Source organism: Mobula birostris, chromosome 16 (assembly GCF_030028105.1).
Source record: "Mobula birostris isolate sMobBir1 chromosome 16, sMobBir1.hap1, whole genome shotgun sequence".
In the NCBI taxonomy this organism is placed as follows: Eukaryota; Metazoa; Chordata; class Chondrichthyes; order Myliobatiformes; family Myliobatidae; genus Mobula; species Mobula birostris.
This window is the reverse complement of record NC_092385.1, coordinates 48,556,831-48,578,002: the sequence shown is the minus strand read 5'-3', so window position 1 is coordinate 48,578,002 and position 21,172 is coordinate 48,556,831. Positions and strand designations below refer to the sequence as shown.

Here is a 21,172-nt window from a genome sequence, read left to right as displayed (position 1 = left end):
CCTGCATCTGGCCCAGATGATGTACTTGGTCAAACACTGAACACCTGTGCTAATCAACTGGCTGGAGTAATTGCTTTAGCAGTCTAAGCAAGCTTCAGCTCAAGTAAAATATGGCAACCTGACTCAATGGCGATCGTCCAGTAGCACTTACATACACTGTGATTAAGTACATTGAGAGGTTGGTAATGAAACATATCAACTCCTGTCTGAGGAATGACTTGGATCTGCTCCTACTTACCTACCATCACAACAAGTCAACATCAGATGTCATTTCATAAGCTCCACTCAGCTCTGAAACATCTTGACAATGAAGACGAATGAGGATACCCTTGTTGATTATAACTCAGTATTGAATGCTATCATCCTCTTGGAAATAAATCAATAAGTTCACTTCAGAAAATTGGACTATCAGGCCGTACTCCTCCTCCCGGATTACAAACAGAAACTGAAGCGGGAGGTCATGGTGTCAAAAGTGGTGTCGCGTTGGACGGAGGGAACAGATGAGGTCCTCCATGACTGCTTTGAATTGATAGACTGGTTAGTATTCAAGGACTCAGCAGCTGACCTCGATGAATATGCCTCAGCTGTCACGGAATTTATCTGGAAATGCACAGAGGACTGTGTGTCTCGCAAGACATTCCGGGTATTCCCTAACGGAAACCTTGGATGAATTATGAGGTCCAGTCCCTTTTGAAGGCTAGGGCTGCGGCTTTTAGGTCCGGGGATACCAGTCGCTACACAGAATCCAGGCGTGAACTTCTGAAAGCCATTCAGGGCGCCAAGAGGCAATATCGAGCCAAGTTGGAAGCCCAGGCTAACCAGAGGGATGCCAGTAGACTATGGCAGGGTCTAATTGAGATCACTGGGCACAAAGAAAAGGCTGGGAATATCAATAACTGTGGCGCTTCTCTTCCTGACGAACTTAACGTATTCTACGCAAGATTCGAACAGAAGAGGAGCGTCCCACCCCCTCCGGATGAACCGGACCTGGTGACATCGAGATTCATCATCACCGAGGAGGAAGTTAGAAGGGCCTTCCTGAAGATAAATCCAAGGAAGGCGACGGGCCTAGATGGCATCCCAGGATGGGTTCTCCGGGCCTGTGCAAGCAAGCTAGCTGCTGACATCTTCAACTGCTCCTTGCATCAGTCTAAGATCCCCTCGTGTTTTAAGAAGGCAACGATAATCCCAGTGCCGAAGAAGAGCAAGGTGGCATGCCTGAATGTTTATCGACCTGTGGCTCTGACATCAATTGCTATGAAGTGCTTCGAGAGATTGGTTATGGCACACATCAACCACAGCCTACCGGTCAACCTCGACGCTTTGCAATATGCCTACTGGAGCAACAGGTCAATGGCAGATGCCACCTCTCTGGCCCTACGTTCCTCCTTAGAACACCTGGAGAATAAAGACGCATATGTAAGGCTCCTATTCATTGACTACAGCTCTGCCTTTAATACCATCATTCCAAATAAACTGATTCCTAAGCTCCAGAACCTGGGCCTTAGCACTCAGATCTGCAGCTAGATCTTCAACTTCCTCACAGACAGGACCCAGGCTGTAAAAACAGGCGATAAGCTCTCCTCTACAATCACTCTGAGCACCGGTGCCCCACAAGGCTGTGTACTCAGCCTCCTGCTGTACTCACTGTACACCCATGATAGTGTAGCCAAGTTTCCATCAAACTCAATATATAAGTTTGCTGATGACACCACAATTGTAGGCTGTATCTCGGATAATGACGAGTTTGAGTACAGAGAGGAAATTAAGAACCTGGTGGCACGGAGTGAAGACAATAACCTATCCCTCAACATCAGCAAGACGAAGGAATTGGTTGTTGACTTCAGAAGGAGTAGCGGACCGCACGACCCCATTTACATCAGTGGTGCGCAAGTGGAACAGGTCAGAAGCTTTAGGTTCCTTGGGGTCAATATCACAAATGACCTGACTTGGTCCAAACAAGCAGAGTCCACTGCCAAGAAGGCCCACCAGTGCCTTTACTTCCTGAGAAATCTAAAGAAATTTGGCCTGTCCCCTAAAACCCTCACTAATTTTTATAGATGCACCGTAGAAAGCATTTTTCTAGGGTGCCTCATAACCTGGTATGGAAGTTGTCCTGTCTAAGATCGGAAGAAGCTGCAGAAGATCGTGAGCACAGCCCAGCACATCACACAAACCAATCTTCCGTCTTTGGACTCACTTTACACTGCACACTGTTGGAGCAGTGCTGCCAGGAAAATCAAGGACACGACCCACCCAGCCAACACACTTTTCGTCCCTCTTCCCTCCGGGAGAAGGCTCAGGAGCTTGAAGACTCGTATGGCCAGATTTAGGAACAGTTTCTTTCCAACTGTGATAAGACTGCTGAACGGATCCTGACCCGGATCTGGGCCGTACCCTCCAAATATCAGGACCTGCCTCTCGGTTTTTTTGCACTACCTTACTTTCCATTTTCTATTTTCTATTTATGATTTATAATTTACATTTTTACTATATTTACTATCGATTTGTACTCCAGGGAGCGCAAAGCACAGAATCAAATATCGCTGTGATGATTGTATGGTCTAGTATCAATTGTTTGGTGACAATAAAGTAATAAAGTAAAGTAATGAAGTAAAGCTTCAAGACCGAGACGTTAATACCTCCTTGTGCAACTGGATACAAGATTCCTTCACTTGCATACTCCTATCAGTTTGGATCAGCAACAACATTTCTGCCACATTCACCATCAGCACAAGTGCACCACAAATCTGTGTGCTCAGCTCCCTCCTCTACTCACATTATATTTATGATTGTAATTATGCTCCAATGGAATATTTAGGTTTGCTGATGATACCACTGTTGTTGGCCAAATGAAAGGTGGAGATGAATCAGGATGTAGGAAGGAGATTGAAAATCTGTTCAAATGGTGCAACAACAACCTCACTCTCTGTGTCAGTAAAACCAAAGTGCTGATTATGGACTATAGGAGGAGAAAACAGGCTATCTATGAGACTGTCCTCATTAGGGGATCAGAGGTAAAGAGGGTCAGTAACTTAAATTCCTTGGTGTTAGCATTTCGAAAGATCTGTCCTGGGACCAGCTATTAAGTATCGTTACAAATAAAGCATGGCATCACCTTTATTTTCTTAGAAGTCTGTGCAGATTTGGCATGTCATTTAAAACACTGACAAACTTCTGTAGATTTACAGTGTGGAATATCTTGACTAGTTGCATAGATATACCCAGGTCCATCAAAGGACATTGAGAACATTGACAAGAAGGCAGCATCCATCATCAAGGACCCCCTCCATCCAGGCCATGCTCTTATCTCACTACTACTATCAGGAAAGAGGTACAGGAGCCTTAGATCTCACACTACCAGGTTCAGTGACAGTTATTAAGTCTTCAACAATCAGGCTCCTGTATGTGGATAACTTTACTCATCTCAACACTGAAATGATTCACCAATCTATCGACTCACTTTCAAGGACTCTGCAATTCATGTTCAGAATATTATTTATATACTTATTCTTTGTATTTGAACAATTTGTCTTCGTATGCACATTGTTGATCAGTCTTTGTGTATAGTTTCTCATTAATTCTATAATATTTCTTGGTTCTCCTGTGAATGCCTGCAAGAAAATTAATCTCAGGGGTGAATATGGTAACATATCTGAACTTTGATAGTAAATATACTTTGAACATCGAACTGCCATGCATAGAGAGAAACGTTGAGGGTAGAGAGTAGGTAAAATATCTACAATCAAATTTCTCTGTTCTATCCTGGAGATTCCAAATCAGTTGAACTATACTTGCTGTCATTTCAGCTGAGATTAGTTCATGCCTAAGACCGGAAATTGAACATGGAGCTCATAAGATCCCGTATCACAGATGGTGGGCATACAGCCCATTGTGTTATGCCAATTTTGAAAAGGCAATCAACTTAGTTCCACTTCTCTGCTCTTTCTCTATAGGCTTTGAATTATTTTACCCTTCAACTATTTATCTATTTGTTTCTTCAAAATCAGTATTTGGTCACTTTCACTAGCCTTTCAGATACCACATTCCAAATCATATTAACTTGCTAGGAAAGGAATTGCAATCTTCCTTTTCCTCATTCTGCTTTTCTGGATAACTTCAGATCTGTGACCTTGGTACTGACCTTCTTGTCAGTGAAAATAGCCACTAATTAATATATCAAATTCTTTACATTTTTGAATATGTCTGTCAAAATCATTCCATAACCTTGATCAAAGAGTGATAAGAACAATCTTAGTTTCTTTGGTACTTACGAGGAATTTGAGTGCTGTTATAAACAAATTTCTTCTACACCATGAGATCTTACCCCATAAGTTGTGGGTGTCCCCAAATGTATACAGTTTTCCAGCAAGATTCAAATTTATTTTACAAAATGATTGGCATGAGGTCCTTGCTATTACAGTCCTTGGGAATAGTCAGAAACTGAAGCTAGGCTCACAGTGATTAAGTCACTCTCTATTATCCTATGTAGTCTATGCATGAAATTCATGCAGTGTGCTGATTTTAACATTTAACGGCTGATAGCTTCATGGCTGTCTATCTTACACAAGATAACTTAATCCAGTTTTATGATTGGTGAGCAGCAAACATTCAGCTTTTAAAAGGGAGGGTCATCACAATGGCACTCATTGACAAGCTGCATGTAACCTGTGACATGAAATGGCAAAACATAAGAGAGATTAATGATTTTGGCTGGTGAAAATGCAGAGCAGATGACTGCCTGCCACTTTTTACGCTGTATTGCTACTGGTCTGTACCGAGATACAGCCAGGAAGATCATGCCATACATACAGTAATTACCAGGAAATAATAAAAAAGAAACAGAATACAGAACATAGTCAATAGCTGAAACATTAGCTGTTTATATCCTTCTGTAGGTGCTGCCTGACCTGCTAAGTTCCTCCAGCAGTTGTGTGTTGCTCAAGGTTTCCATCATCTCCACGATCTCTTGTGTCACTGAACATAGTGTTGCAGCTACAGAGAAATTGCAGAGCTGGTAGACAATACAAAGTGCACAGGCAAAAATAAGGTAGATTGGGAGATCAAGAGATCATCTTTAGCATATGAGAGATCTGTTCAAGAGTCTGATAACTGAGGTACAGAAGCTATTTTGAGCCAGTTGATACATACTTATACCTAGTTTTTCCATTGTAATAAAAGAGTTGTTCATTTATTTCAGGAAGTGGGGTGTTGCACACAATCCTTTTTTCATCAATGTACCGAGGTTAAGAGAGTTGAGAGCTTTAAATTCTTAGGAGTGGACACCAGCAAAAACCTCTCCTGGTCCATACAGACAGATGGTATTATCAAGAAAGTTCACCAGTGGTTCTGCTTCCTTGAGAGGCTGTAGAAATTCATATGTCCCCATTGACCACCACCAATTTTTTGTGCCATTGAAGCATCTTAACTGCATGCATCATGGCTTGGTGTAGTAACTGTTCTTCTCGGTATACTAAAGAAGCCACATGAGTAACATTGGTGCATTGTTGGTAATGAACGTAAAGATCGGTACATACTGATTGTATTTTACCTTCTGCATATATTTTTATGGATATAATTTTAGTCTGTGAAATGGTGAGTGGCAGAAATCTCCTCTGTTCAGGGGCTGTCAGCAGGATCTTTGGAAACACACTGAATAGGCAGCCAGAAGAGAGAACTGTAGAGATGATTATCAGGAGTGCAAGAGGCAATGCTACTAGAAATTCAATGACCCCATACTGTAAGTCTACTCAAAGTTAGGGAACTAAATATGTGTCTGCTATCTTATACGTGTCTTATACTGTGTATGAATATTGCTACTGTGTTTTGCACATTGGCCCTGGAATAATCATGCTTTGTTTGGCTGTTTCTATGAGTATTGATGTACGGTTGAATGACAATTAAATTTCAACTTGAAAGCTCCAAATGCTGAAGTAAAATACTGCATGCTATTGATCTTGCAGTTTTTTAATTCTCTATTGTCACTATTTTACAATATTATCAGCTAGAGTTACTAAAGGCTGATAAAAAATAAACTCTAGCTACAATTTGTTTGTGTTCAGTGTTCAGAAGCACGTCATTAATACAGATCGAGTTCTATATAGTCAGGTGGGCACACCCGCTGAGCTTCTCCAGCAGTTTGTTTCTTGTTGTAATCAAGTGGCACCTGCAGTTAACTAATGTGATAGTTTATATATTTTAATGATGACCATTTTTGGGTGAGTATTTAGCTGACGAACATTATTAAGCTATTTTTCTTGCATGGATGGCACTGAGATATGTTTTATATTTGCTCCTTGAAATATTTGAGTTTATTTATAGGAAGAAAGAGACATGCACTTTGCTCTTTTGCTATGATTTAATTTTTCTCACAAAAGACTCTTCCATTCCATCTCATTAGAATGAAAATTGCACCCAAATCAATGGACATCTTCATGGATTTCTCTGTTTAATTGCAAGGGTCAAAACTGAAAAAAAATCGACCTTAATAAATATCAGAAATGGTACTGCCATAAATTTCCAAGTATATCCTGATGGCAAAAGTTTATCTTTTTCCCTGACAACCCCTTTTATTTTCTGAAACTACACTAGCAATTATATATTGACATTAAGTGCAATCTTCCTTTTGCTTGTGCTGGCCAGAAATTCAAATACAAGTCATAAATCACATCAGCTGTCATAAGCAGTCTCCCACACAGGCAACTGCACTTTCTATAAGCCTGGTTGGTACTTATCGATGTTACCAGATAAATTCAGTTACTTCTGCTTCATTGTTTTACTAAAGCCAGAGGAGCTTGGAAATTCTCCCAAATATTTCAAAATAAATTATTGTTTTAAATCCAGGCACTTGATACACTGGCTGCTTTATTATTGGTGTTATTTCGACTTCTGCCTCCATTTACTCAAACCACTAGTGATGACTCAGTTGATTGCTTGGCAAAACATGTGCTTTCCTTTTAGAAAACAGTTTTGCGGTCTTTACAAGTGAAACCTTTAATAACTGTTGCATTGATGTATCCTATCATTGGCACAAAAGGCAATTTGCAGATTAAAATAGAATCCAATTACCACCACAACAAGGAAATTTGGAGTAGTGAAAACTGTTGAACGTTGTGAAGCCAATTATTTCCCTTGTAACTGAATTTAATGAAAAATTCTGAAATTCAATGTTGCAAAAAGATAAAGATTTGTCTCTACTTAAAAAGAATGCTTTTCATTCTGTTTCATTTTATGTTATTTCTATAGTTATAAAAGAAAATAACTGATTTTTTTGGAATGTAGTTAAAATTTTGTAATTAAGAAGAAGAAGATCTTTATTGTCATTGTTGTGGAGCAATGAAACACAGTTTAGCTGCTCAACGTTTTGCAGCATGACAAAGAATATATACATAAAATAAACTCTAAAACCTCAGGAGTGCAGTCCAATATTAATAATATATGGATGGGGGGCGGGGTAGGACTATTGCACACCTGCCATTCCTGGAAGTGTGATGCGTTTAGCTGCCGCTATCTTAGGAGGGGGGCAGGAGAAGGGAAGTGGGTGTTATACATTTCACTGCTTGTGGGTAGAAGCTGTTAAGGAGTCTCTTTGTTTTCGTCCTTAATGCTCTGTATCTCTTCCCAGAAGGTAGAGGGGAAAACGGCTGATGTCCAGGATGAGTGGGATCCTTTGAAATACAAGTAGACTTCTTTTGAAGTCTGCCAGTATAAACGTCTCTGAGGGAGGGTAATGTTGTGCCAATAACCCGCTCTGCTACCCTCACCACCCGCTTGCAAGTCCTTCCTGTTCTGTTCTGTGCAGCTGGCAAACCACACTGCACAGCAATACGTCAGGAGGCTCTCTATAGTTGTCTGATAGAAGTTGATCAGCAGGTGATGAGGGAGGAGAGCGGGCCTTAGCTTCCTTAGGAATTAGAGCCTCTGTTGGGCCTTCCCCACCTGGTAAGAGATATGAGCAGTCCAGGTGAGGTCAGCCGAGATGTGCACGCCGAGGAACTTGAAACTCTCTACTTTCTCCACCTCTTTCCCGTATATGTGCAGAGCAGAGTGCTCGACGTGCTTTGATTTCCTGAAGTCTACTATCAGCTCCTTGGTTTTTGTGATGTACAAGTCCAGGTTATTATGACAACACCATTCTGTCAAATGCTGTACCTCCTCCCTATAGGCTGTCTCATCACAGTCTGATATGATACCTATTATGGTGGTATCGTCAGCAAATTTGACAATGGTGTTGGTGGAGTGAGTGGTAGAGCAGTCATGGGTGAAAAGAGAATAGAGGATGGGGCTGAGAACACACCCCTGTGGTGTACCAGTGTTCAGTATAAGAGTAGATGATGTGTGTTCTCCCATCCTGACACTTTGGGGTCTGTTACTCAGAAAATCCAGTATCCACGAGCACAGTGAACTGCCAAGGCCCAGGTTGCTCAATTTCTGCACCAGTTTGTAGGGGATGACTGTATTAAAAGCTGAGCTGTAGTCCACAAACAGCATTCTTACATAGGTGTTATCCTGATCCAGGTTTGTAAGGGCTGTGTGGAGAGCTGTGATGACTGCATCCTCTGTCGATCTGTTTGCACGATACAACATAAAGTCAAAAGACCCAACTTTATCCTAAATTCTATCATTATGGACTTACTGAAAGATCTCTCCCTTTAATACTGTCATTACATTCTTTTTGATTAATTAGGCAATTTTCTCTTCTCCTTTAAATCAATTTCTATCACCTCTGAACTTTCTATACCTTTTTTTTATGCCATAGACCCCTTGGGCAGTCCTGTGAAGCCTATGGACCCCTTCTCAGATTAATGTATTTACAAACTGTATATAGAATATATAGGATTGCAAAAGAAACCAGTTATATTGAAATACACTTATCAAACATTTTTAAAAATGTGATATAGTAATATATGTGCTTCTTTATTAATGCATTTAATAACAAGACTATACATTTAAAATCTAGACAAGTTAAAATTAAATTTTATTTTTTAAATACATATCAGTGTGAAGGCTATTGTTGCTCAGCTTGAATAGGAACATTAAACTGTGGGGTGGTCTTTGACAAAGCAACATCCATGTCACATTGGCCATCCAATCGCAGGGCTGACCAAGAGTTGGCCAGTTATGTTGCACAAGCGTCTGCAGACAGGAAGACTGCCATCACGGTTGATCTAGCAGTGCTCCAGTAACCACCATAATTTCAAAGTAGTGATGAGTATGCAGTATACAGTATTTTGAGATATTTGTAATGTGATATGAAAACATCTGTGATTTCTATTGGTGACAAAGTCACAGGTTCTGCTAATACTACTGTGGCCACAAACACAAAATACTCTGCAGATGCTGGGGTCAAAGCAACATGCACAACACGCTGGAGGAACTCAGCAGATCAGGCAGCATCCGTGGAAATGAACAGTCAATATTTCGGGCCGAGACCCTTCATCAGGACTGAAGAGGGAGGGGGCAGGGGCCCTATAAAGAAGGTGGGGGGAGGGTGGGAAGGAGAAGGCTGGTAGGTGCCAGGTGAAAAACTAGTAAGGGGAAAGATCAAGGGGTGGGGGAGGGGAAGCAGGGAGGGGATAGGCAGGAAAGGTGAAGAAGGAATAGGGGAAAGCACAATGGGTAGTAGAAGGAGGTGGAACCATGAGGGAGGTGATAAGCAGCTGAAGGAGTGGGCAGAGTGAAACTGGGATAGGGGGAGGGAGGAGGAGTGAATTACTGGAAGTTGGAGAATTCAGTGTTCACGCCAAGGGGCTGGAGACTACCCAGATGGTATATGAGGTGTTACTCCTCCAACATGAGTTTGGCCTCATCATGGCAGTAGAGGAGGCCACGTATGGACATATCTAAATGGGAATGTGAAGCAGAGTTGAAGTGGGTGGCAACCGGGAGATCCTGCCTGTTGTGGCAGACGGAGCGGAGGTACTCGACGAAGCGGTCCCCCAATCTGTGTCGGGTCTCACCGATGTAAAGGAGGCCGCACCAGGAGCAATGGATGCAATAGATGGCCCTAACAGACTTACAAGTGAAGTGTTGCCTCACCTGGATGGACTTTTGGCGACCTGAATGTTGGTGAGAGAGGAGGTGTACAGACAGGTGTAGCACTAACGCTTGCAGAGATAAGTGCTGGGTGGGAGATCTCTGGGGAGGGACGTGTGGACCAGGGAGTCATGGAGGGAACAATCCCTGTGGAAAGCGGAGGAGGTAGAGAGGGAAAGATGTGCTTAGTGGTGGAATACTACTGTGGGTTGTTGCCAACATTCATAGTTGAAGAAAATGCTAAATTATAATTAGAGGTTAGTGAAAATAAAGATGTAATTTTTTTCCCCATCCAGTTCATGGATCCCAAGTGGTCTGTGGACCCCAGGTTTAGAACCCCTGTTCTATAATCTGGAACATAGAGTTACCAGTCCTGCCCTTCCCTGAATCATGTTTCCGTGTCTCCACTAATATCATAAATCTATGTACTGCTCCACACATCAAGCTCTATAGTTTTACTGTGAAGCCCCTTGCATTAAAGTGAAGACAGTTAAGTCTGTCAGTATGTCTACACTTCCTAACTGCTTCTGTTTTCTTCCCACAAGGCTTGTTTGATTTATCCTCTATGTTTAAGTTACTCTCACCACCTGCTGCATTGGTACTTCGTCTTTCTTCTCCCGTGCCAAATTAGTTTAAGCCCCCCCACCCCACCCCGAGTAGAGTCAGCAAATATCCCTGTAATTCTTTAGTCTCCCTCCAATTCAGGTTGCATTCTTCAATCATGGAATCTCTGCTGCCTTAGAAGAAATTCCAATAATCAAAGTACATAAAGCACCACCCCCCACCCCCCACAGCACACACCTTTGCACAAGAACTTCAGCGAAAGCCACAGATAATGTATCTTGAGGGTGATTATTTAGGCTTTAATTTGCTTTATTTTTTCAAGTTCTTTTTTGGCACTTGGTAGAAATCTTTTAGCCTTGTTTGAATTGTGTTGGAAGATGTCAGAATCATCTATCAGTATCCATAACTGACAGAAACTTCTGCTTACCCATTCATGAATCCAGAAGCATTAGTCGGTGAATTATTGACAGCAGTCCCATGGAGGGAGCTCCGTGTGCAAATAGAAAGTTATGGCCATTTTTAATGGAGGAAATTAAGACCAAAGGTCCTTCTCAAGTCAGAGAAAGGAAACAGATGGAACTTCCATGGATTTGAAAGAAGGGAATATTTCCAAGGGAATGATATTGAGTGTTTATTATTTTAGCTTTGTGTACTATGTTTTGTGTGCTTTAGAATATTTCACCATTTAAGTTTCTTGATGTTCTTTGATTAATTTTATAAAGGAAAACTTTCATCACTTTCTTCGATTTTTGAACATTTTCGGCGATCTGAAAAGCACTGTCTGCTTTCCATATTTGTCACCTGACTCAGTTTAGTTGACAGTCAAATGTTCTTACACTTTCTTTTTGAGGATGTCACTTGAATTTTCTATGTGATCTTTATTCTAAAGATCCCCAATCCAGGAGGATCCTGTCAGCAGCTGTTATTGTGCGTATGAAACACAGTCAGCAGCAAGACTTTGTAACATCACACAGATTTTAAATTCCAATTCAAAATTACAAAAACAAAATTACCAACGTCATTCGCCCAATAAGTGTCCATACTCACTAAGGAAACCGTAAACACAGCAGAGATTTAATGTTTTATTTCACTTGCAACACATTAATGATTGCTAGCAGGAAACAAGTATTGTGGATGTGATCAAAGCACCATGTCTCTGCAATCCCCCCTTGGATTTGGTGCCTTAAAGAGGAGCAAAGTACAAATGTCAGCGTCAGTCCCTTCACCTGCTGCTTCTCTATTCTGTATTCTGTTATTTCCTCTGCTATTTAGATCAGATAGGTACTTTAAAGGGATATCATTTTGCAGTTATATTAATTCCTATTTGTATTGGGGCAAATATGCTCTAATAATATGTAAATATAAATGATATGAAGCACTATGGTGACCACTCCCCCACCACAGTCAACAAGTTGGCTGCTCTGGAAGTTGAGACCTGATCTTCAGGGTTCTGTCATCGGCGTGTACTGGAGTTCATACTGAAGGCCAAAGACGAATCCGGAAGTCCAAAGCCGTGAATTTGTCAGACCACTTGGGAAGTTGATGGTCTGATGTTGCAAGTCTGCCATTCCACGGGAGCCTGGAGGTTCAGAGGCGATCTGTATTGGGGTATAAGGACTGTCCTACATATGCGAGTGGGTAAGTGGGTGGCCTTGTTCTGTTGTTGATATTGCTGCTTGTGTTGTTTGGTTGAACATTTGGAGCACTCTATGTAGGCGCAGGTAACACTTGCACAAACAACTCATTTCACTGTATGTTTCGATGTTCGTGTGATAAATCTGTATAAGCATATGCATAAACATGAAGTCGTCCCAAGTTTCTCTCCTAGAGTCATACAAGGTGAAAACAGGCCCTTTGCCCCACCAAGATGGATGCCAACGACCAAGCACCATTTACATTAATCCATTTTATTTTTCCCCACAATCCCATTGACTTCCTGCTGATTCTAGCAATCAGCTGCACACAAGAAGCAATTCACAGTTGTAAATTAATCAACCAACAAGCAGTATATGTGCTGTCTCAAATGATGTGTTGCTATTAGAAACAGCCTCAACTATTCAATAGTTTATTTGATACCTACAACTGCCTGAAGGCTCTAATGAAACACTTAGGCAACCAGCAATAAGGTAAGTCTAGTGCAGTTAGTAATTTATAGAGGGATAAAACATTGGCCAGAAAATTAAAGCAACAGTTCTCCAGCCCCATGTTACTGGCATGTTCCCTTCAAATAAGGTGGCCTCTTGGTTTCACCAGTTGCTGACTTGACATACGTGGCACTAATAGTCTAGCAGGGTGTGACTTACATTAAGATATAGTTGGTCTGTCCACTGCCCAATGATGCGGTAGTCCCAGGTGTTGTTGGCAATGAGCTGGTATTGGAAGATATCATAACGGCCTGGAGCATCACCTTTATCATTGAACATCACAGGATTTCCAGCACTACCTGAAGAGAGAAGGGAAAAGAACCAATAAAACTAAGTGGAGATTTGACAACACAGGCTCTCAGAGAGAGAAATTCTGGAAGGGTCGCAAATCAATTACGATCCTATCAGATTTATTAACAAAATTTAAAATGAACTGCTTTAAGGAATAACTGATTGAGCCAAACTAAAAGGAAAAGAAGGTTGCATGGCATAGATTATTAGAATTAAGCCCCAGGAGAATTCTTTAGGGGGAATCAGGACAGAGAATGAAGGCAGTAAATACTCTTTTTCTTCTTGCAATAGTGCTCCATCTTCCTGTGAGAGATAGTGTCACGAGAGGCCAGACTCAACTGGGAAATCTTAACTTGCACCCAAAAACAACTTCCCTTCACTTTCTTCTCTTTTAGCAAAAGGGAATGTTGTATGAGAAAATGATAAGAACTGCTTTGCTTTGATTCAGTTTGCAATTTCTTTCATCTAAACATGCCCTAAAATATATTGCATTTCTGTTCAGAATTATCTCCCATTGTGGCCAAAATTGCCTCTACAAATTATATCAAAATTACATTAAGCCTTATTGTTTATTCTTATAATTGCCCTATTGTCTAGTATCAATAGCTACAATGAAATAAATCAGTGTGCACTTCTACAACTCCATTAATGTTCTCAAGAAGTGACAGCAAGTTATTTTCTATTGAGTAATAGTAAATATGACAGCCAAAAAGAACACTGAGTAATGGCCATTATTTAAGGCTTTGTTTATCAAGGTAGTGATGTCTAGGACTCCATGAGAATATGCAAGTACATGAGTTAAGACCTTCAGCTGGATATCCACTGAAGGTCAAAATTTCCTGAAAATCTCTACCTCCCTCAAAGATACTCCCTAAACCCTTCCTCTTACTTGTGTTAATATCTATCTGTGGTTCTCTGTCGCTAATGAATATTTTACCGGGTTAATACAGTTATATTAATACAAATTGTTATAGTCACTTCTTAATAACACAGAAGGCAGTGATTTGGTCTATTGAGCAATTCCATCAGTCATATTCTCCTTCTCCTTATTTCTTTTACAGTGCAACTAATTCTATCCCACTTCACTGAAATAAGGGGCTAATATAGAGAAGCCAATTAATCTATAGATTGTGAGAGGAAATCAGAGAGGCTGACAGAAACCTGCTTGTCAAAGGGAGAATGTGCATACTGCACAGATACAATCCAGGGTTAAGTTTAAACTTGAGTCCCTGAAGTTGTGAGGTAGCAGTACTCACTGCTGGATCGTGATACCACTTCCTTTTAATTACATAGGTCTCAGAGAGGAGAACAACACCTTTAATGAATCGTTCAAAACCAACAATGTAGAATTATCCAAATTTACTAAACACAAGAGATTCAGCACATGCCGGAAATCCAGAGCAACACACATAAAATGCTGAAGGAACTCAGCAGATCAGGCAGCATCTGTGAAAGGGAATAAACAGTTGACATTTGGGCCGAGACCCTTCATCCAGACCAAAATTCCAAATTTGATAGTTGTCAATCTTGGTGGGGAGGGGTGCTGTTGCAAGTATAAAATTTGGGCAAAGATGAAATATTAGATTAGCTTTTTGAAACTTAGAAATGTCTTGTTAAGGTTATAAGCTTAGTTTATGAATTGCCAGTGAGCTGATTTGCACTGAGTGAAGTAGCACTGTAATCTCATTGTCCTCAGGAATGACAATAAATCTCTAAGCAGATGGTGAACCTTCTAAAACGAATCTGCGATCTCGTTGACACAGGGACTGTAGATGGTGGAATCAAGAACAACACTTAACATGCTGAAGGAATTTAAGCAGCTTATGCTGAGGGAAGTGGATGTGGTCAGTCGAAGAGTCTCAACCTGACCTGCTGAGTTCCACCAGCATTTTGTGTGTTGCTCCAGTGATTCTAAGATTAATAGAAAGGATTATTTGCATTTATTATACAGAAAATAGCAGAATGAGGATCCATCAAGGAGTTGAGAAAGAAATATTTAGTGGTATGATCCTGTGAAGATGGTGGGAGTTGTGGAGAATAATGTGATGGATGTAGAGGCTCATGTGGTGATAGATAAGGACAGGGGGAAGCTCTAGCCAGTCAATGCCAGATTCCAGGATTGCACCTGGCTCCCAGGAGCTGTCTCCATTTTCCACAAGGATTGCTCTCTACATAACTCACCTGTCCACTCATACCTTCCCACCGATTTCCCTCTGGGCTCATACTCCTGTAAGCAGGACAAGTGCCACTCCTGCCCCTACACCTCCACCCTTACCACCACTCAGAGACCCACACAGTCCTTCCAGTTAAGATGACACTTCACCTGCAAGTCTGTTGGGGGTCATCCATGGTCGTGAGCTCCCAGTACAGCCTCCTCTGTATCAGTGAGACCTGATATAGATTGTGGACTTCTTTGTCAAGCACCTTCGCTCTGTCCACCACAAAGGACGGGTTTTCCCAGTAGCGACCTATTTTAATTCTACTTCCCAATTGGACATGCCAGTCCGTGGTCTCCTCTATGGCCACGCAGAGGCCACTCTCCAGTTGGAGGAGCAACACTTCATATTCCATCTGAGTAGCCTCCAGTCTGATAGCATGAACATCGATTTCTCTAACTTTTGCTAATTTTCCCCCCTTCCCCTTCTCTCCTTTTCCATTCCACATTCTGGCTCCCTTCTTATTCACTCTCTTCTCATCTGCTCATCACCTCTCCCTGGTGCATCTCTCCTTCCCTTTCTCCCATGGTCTACACTCCTCTCCTGTCAGATTCCTTCTTATTCAGTCCTTTACCTTTTCCACCTATCACCTCTAAGCTTCTTAGTGCATTCCCCGCTTCCCCCAACCCACCCACCTTCCTTCCCCTCTGGTTTCATCTATCACCTACCAGCCTGTATACTTTCTCACACCCAGCTTCTTATTCTGGCTTCTTCCCTCTTCCTTTCCAGTCCTGATGAAGGGTATTGGCCAGAAACATTCACCGTTTATTCCATTCCATAGATGCTGCCTGGTCTGCTGAATCCTTCCAGCATTTTTGTGTGTGTCGATCCACTGCTGCCTGTTCAGGTTGTGCATGTTCTAGCAGAGAACGCGTGGATTTTCCCAGGAGCTCTGGTTTCCTCCCATATCTCAAAAGGTATGCTGATTTATCGATTGCTTACTTATTAAATTGCCCCTTGGTTTAGACTAATTTTGAAATACTTAAGAGTGGTTAATGAAAAGATCTTCATCATGTGAATAAGAAGAGAAGTTGAATTACTCTTCTGGGAGCTGGCATGATCCCTGTAGTCTGAATAACTGGAGTTACCTGAGAAAACTCTACTAATATCAGCTCTGATATATTTCATTGATAGCATCAAATGATGCCATCCATATTTGCTCTAAGCGATAGACAAGAAAATATGTGTAACCCTAATTTTAAGATTACCTCAAATGAGATAAAAATCTGCAGACAAATCAAAGCGACACACACAAAATACTGGAGGAACTCAACAGGCCAGGCTGCATCTATAGAAAAGAATAAACAGTCAACGTTTCAGACCGAGACCCTTTATCAGGACTGGAAAAAAAGATGAGAAATTAGAGTAAGAAAGCAGGGGGGAGGGGAGGAAGAACCACAAGGTGAACGGTGAAACCAGTAGGGAGGGGAATGGTGAAGTGAACAGCTGGGAAGTTGATTGGTGACAGGGATACAGGGCTGGAGAAGGGGAAATCTGATATGAGAAGACAGAATGCCATGGAAGAAAGAAATGGGGAGGAGCAGCAGAGGGAGTTGATAGGTCGGTAAGAAGATAAGTTGAGAGAGGGAAATGGGAATGGGGAATGGCAAAGAGAGGCATTGTTGGAAGTTCGAGAAATCAATGTTCATGCCATCAGGTTGGAGGCTACCCAGACGGAATATAAGGCGTTGCTCTTTCAAGCTGAGTGTGGACTCATTGCAACAGTAGTGGAGGCCGTGGACGGACATGTCGGAATGGGAATGGGAAGTGGAATTAAAATGGGAAGCTACTGGGAGATCCCACTTTTTCTGGCAGACAGAGCATAGGTGCTTGGTGAAGCAGTCTCTCAATCTACATCAGTCTCACCGATATACAGGAGGCCACACTCGGAGCACCGGATACAGTAGATGACCCCAACAGACTCACAGGTGAAGTGTCACCTCACCTGGAAGGACTGTTTGTGTCCCTGAATGGTAATGAGGCAGGAGGTGTAGGGGCAGGGTAGCATTTGTTCCGCTTTCAAAAGTAAGTGCCAGGAGGGAGATCAGTGGGGAGGGATAAACGGACATGGGAGTTATGTAGGGAGTGATCCCTATGGAAAGCTGAAAGTGGGGGAAGGGAATGATGTGCATGGTAGTGGGATTCCACTGGAGATGGTGGAAGTTATGGAAAATTATGTGCTGGACGTGGAGGCTGGTGGGGTGATAGGCGAGGACAAGAGGAACCCTATCCCTGATGCAGTGGAGAGAGAATGGGGTGAGGGCAGACATGCAAGAAATAGAAGAGATGCAGTTGAGGACAGTGCTGCTGGTGGAGAAAGTGAAGACCCATTCTTTGAGTTCCACTTTAATTCCTCTTCCCATTCCCATTCCGACATTTCAGTCCATGGCCTCTTCTGCTGTCGTGATGAGGCCACGTTCAGATTGGATGTCTGGTTAGCCTCCAAACTAATGGCATGAACATTGATTTCTCGAACTTCTGGTAATGCCACCCATACACCATTACCCATTCCCATTTCATTCTCATCTTATCTTCTTACTAGCCTATCATCTCCCTTCCTCTGGTGGTCGTCCCCCTTTTCATTCTCCCATGACCTTTGTCTTCTCCTATCAGATTCCTCCTTCTTCAGCCTTGTATTGCTTTCACCAATACTTCACGCATCCTCCCCTCCCAGTTTCACCTATCACCTTGTGGTTCTTCCTCCCCTCCTCCCACTTTCTTACTCTGACTCTTCATCAGTCCTGATGAAGAGTCTTGGCCCGAGACGTCGACTACACCCTTTTCCACAGATGCTGCCTGGCCTGCTGAGTTCCTCCAGCATTTTGTGTGTGTTGTTCAGATTATCTCCACTTGTTTTTCCATAATCCACTATATTGTTTTTTTGAACTTGCCTAACAAATCCTTTCTATAATGTTATATGTTATATCCATTGTCCATTATCTAAACTCATATAAGTAAAGGACAAGATTATCCAAACTGTTCTCATTGCCTAATGTGGTTAGAATGTGATTATGACAGTGGATCTGTGAAATGATTAACAAAGATTTCTTTCCTGCAAACAATAAGCCAGGAGTACTCTAATTAAAGTTTCTTATAAATGAAGAATTCTTTCTACTCTTTTTGAATTTTAAACCCCTCAAGATAAAGTGCTTTATTATGTTCTGTAACTAAGCTCTGGCTTTCACTAGACTCTAAAATCCTTTCATTTTCCCAACAGAATTTCTGTGTTCTAAATCCATCTTCCCAGCTGCAAATTTCCCCCCATTTCATCAGATTACATCTAATCCCACAATGTTTCTTTTTATCAAATGTTTTTTGAATCTCCATACAGACAACTCTCAAAACATTGCTCTATTAACAATATTTCTAACTTCCTCAAAATTCTCAATTAAAATACTTTACACAAATTTTGTATCTTCTATAAATGGATACTTGACCAAGCTGCTTGATGCCTCTGATTAATTCTATTCACTGCAACAGATGTTCCTTCAATGCTACCTTTCTAAATAACAGAGGGCAATTAGCAATTTCAAATTTAGGTTTCTGAATCTGGTGAAATTTGAAATTAAGAACATGTGCATTTACTTATCTCACAATGCATTGAAGTGCTTTACAGCCAATGGAATACCCCTGAGTTGCAGTTTAGTTTTTGTACAGCAGTATAACATTAGGACAATGAAATGAAAGAGTAGATAACCTACTGAATTATAACAAACAATGTACCCGTGATTTAACTACACCTCTAAAAATCTGCTCTAAGAATTATGCAGATATTGAAGCTTTGGTCACATTTGCACATTATAGCAGTCTCACAATATGCACAACATTATCACATTATATACACAAATCTATTATGGTTGACCACCGATTTTCCAGCACCCTCATTTCCTGAGCCTTGCCAGATTATCATTTTTGCTGGATTAAAAGAGGTCAGACAATAATAATAGCAAGAATGAACTGTAGAAGTTCAAAAAGGATTATTAATTATACAAAAAATTAAATGTAAAATTATTAATTACTGTGCTTACGAAGACCATTGCTTCTTGGTTAACTTTTTAAACATTTCATCTAGCCAAAGTTATTCCATGTGTTTTGATCTCTACTCTGTGCAATTTTTTAAGCTCTTGTTCTGTCATGAAGGCATGTTTCTCTAACCCTTTGATTAATTCACCCCACAACTCAATTAACTTGTCAATAGTAAATCTTTCAGATTCATCCATTTATCAACATTGCTGCCATCTTCATCACTTGGCAGTGTTTTTACCAGCATTCGGAACACTCTCTATTATTTCCGAGTCTGCAGGGTGTTGCATTGTTGACAATCATCCACTCACGTAAATTTTCTTCATTAAGACTACTTGCTATATCTTTGAAAGCAGGTCCTGTAACACCCCTTGCATACACAAGTAAATCACAAACAACTACTTCCTCCTTTGGACACGAAATCCTGTAAAATCATCATCAAGCTTTTCTTCAGGCACTTCATCAAACATCAAGGCAGGCGGCAACTTATGCCAGCCATTCTTTAGTGTTGAAGGTTCTACTTTCTCCCACCCTCGAGCAACGAACCAAAGAATGTCCTTCATGTTAAATTCTGTAATAAATGTTTGTACAAAATGGCCATTATTCACCTCATCTAACAGTTGTTTCATGAAAAGTGAGCAATACTTGGCTTTAGGGAGCATTGTATTCCTTTGTCTTGGGGTTGGGTAGGCGATGTACAGTTTGGTGGTAAATACACTGTAAAAATGTTATTCTTACACAGGAGTTCAACTTTGGGGTGAGCTGAACAGTTATCCAAAATAAGAAGAATTTTGCAATCATCGGGTAGCCCTACAGATGTACAATGTGCTCTGGCTTCTGGCACAAAATATTTTTCAAACCACTCTAACATAATATCAGAGGTAATTCAGCCATTTTAATTTGCTTAATATGTTACTGGGTAAACATTAACATTTTTGAAAACAATTTTTCGGATCACCAGTAGTACCTGTGAGTACCTGCTGCTTTGGAGCATCCTAAAATGGTAACTCTATCTTGAGATTGTTTAAGTCCTGTGGGGTCTTCTTCATCTTCTGTTGCCAATGTTTTCCTAGGTGTGCATTACCAGTACAATGCAGTTTCATCTGTGTTATACCCCTGCTCAGGACTGTGGTTTTCATCAGCTATGAGCTTCTCAAGTTCATCCATGTGCTAGGCAGCTCCTTCATGGTTTCCAGACCGTTTTCTACACACACTTTATGCATGGAAATCCCATGGCATTTCTTTAGGCTGATTTATACTTGTGCGTACAGGCTACACCGTAGACCTGATTTGTACTTTTGCGTAGTCCTACACCGTAGCCAGTGTTTAATCAAAGTGCCTGCGTCGCTCTGCAATTCACTGTCAAAATGCTAGTGGGCGGTGGGGTTTCTATGTCACTGTGTTGAGATTCTTCGTGAGAGACATGGACGAGGAAATGCATTTCAAATATTTTCAGATGTCGGCAGGTAGATTTGACAATTTGGTCATGGTCTCCAACCATTTATTTCACATCAGTGTACAGACATGGCAGAGAAAAGCAACCGGAAATGCGTATGAGCAAATGCGATGTTACCAAGTGGACCAATCACAGTTGTTGTCTGCGTTGCTGCGACGCGTGAGTTACATTTTTGGGGAGGTGCTCGTCACCCTATGATGTAGGGTATGGCGTTGAGTACACAGTACCTACAGCGTATATTTGACACACAAGTATAAATCAGCCTTTAAACCTTTGAAGCCATCTTTCACTACAGTTGCATGCGTGTTCTAATTGAAGTTCTTTATGGAACAACTTGGCTTGGTTCATTATCATACTTCCCGACAAGTCGACTCAATCACTCCAAGGCCGGTGAAACCATTCAATCATCACTTAATCATGCTCAGTGCTCTTACCAACTTTCA

At 41.3% G+C, this 21,172-nt stretch overlaps 1 protein-coding gene across 1 annotated transcript in view; it reads right to left on the bottom strand.

Annotated features, from left to right (window-relative positions):
* LOC140211126 (metabotropic glutamate receptor 7-like) overlaps window positions 1-21,172 on the bottom strand; it is a 786,692-nt gene that overhangs the window by 239,335 nt on the left and 526,185 nt on the right. The window contains exon 7 of the mRNA XM_072280621.1: window positions 12,903-13,042. Within this exon, the coding sequence (XP_072136722.1) occupies window positions 12,903-13,042 (140 nt within the window). The remainder of the gene's footprint in view (window positions 1-12,902; window positions 13,043-21,172) is intronic.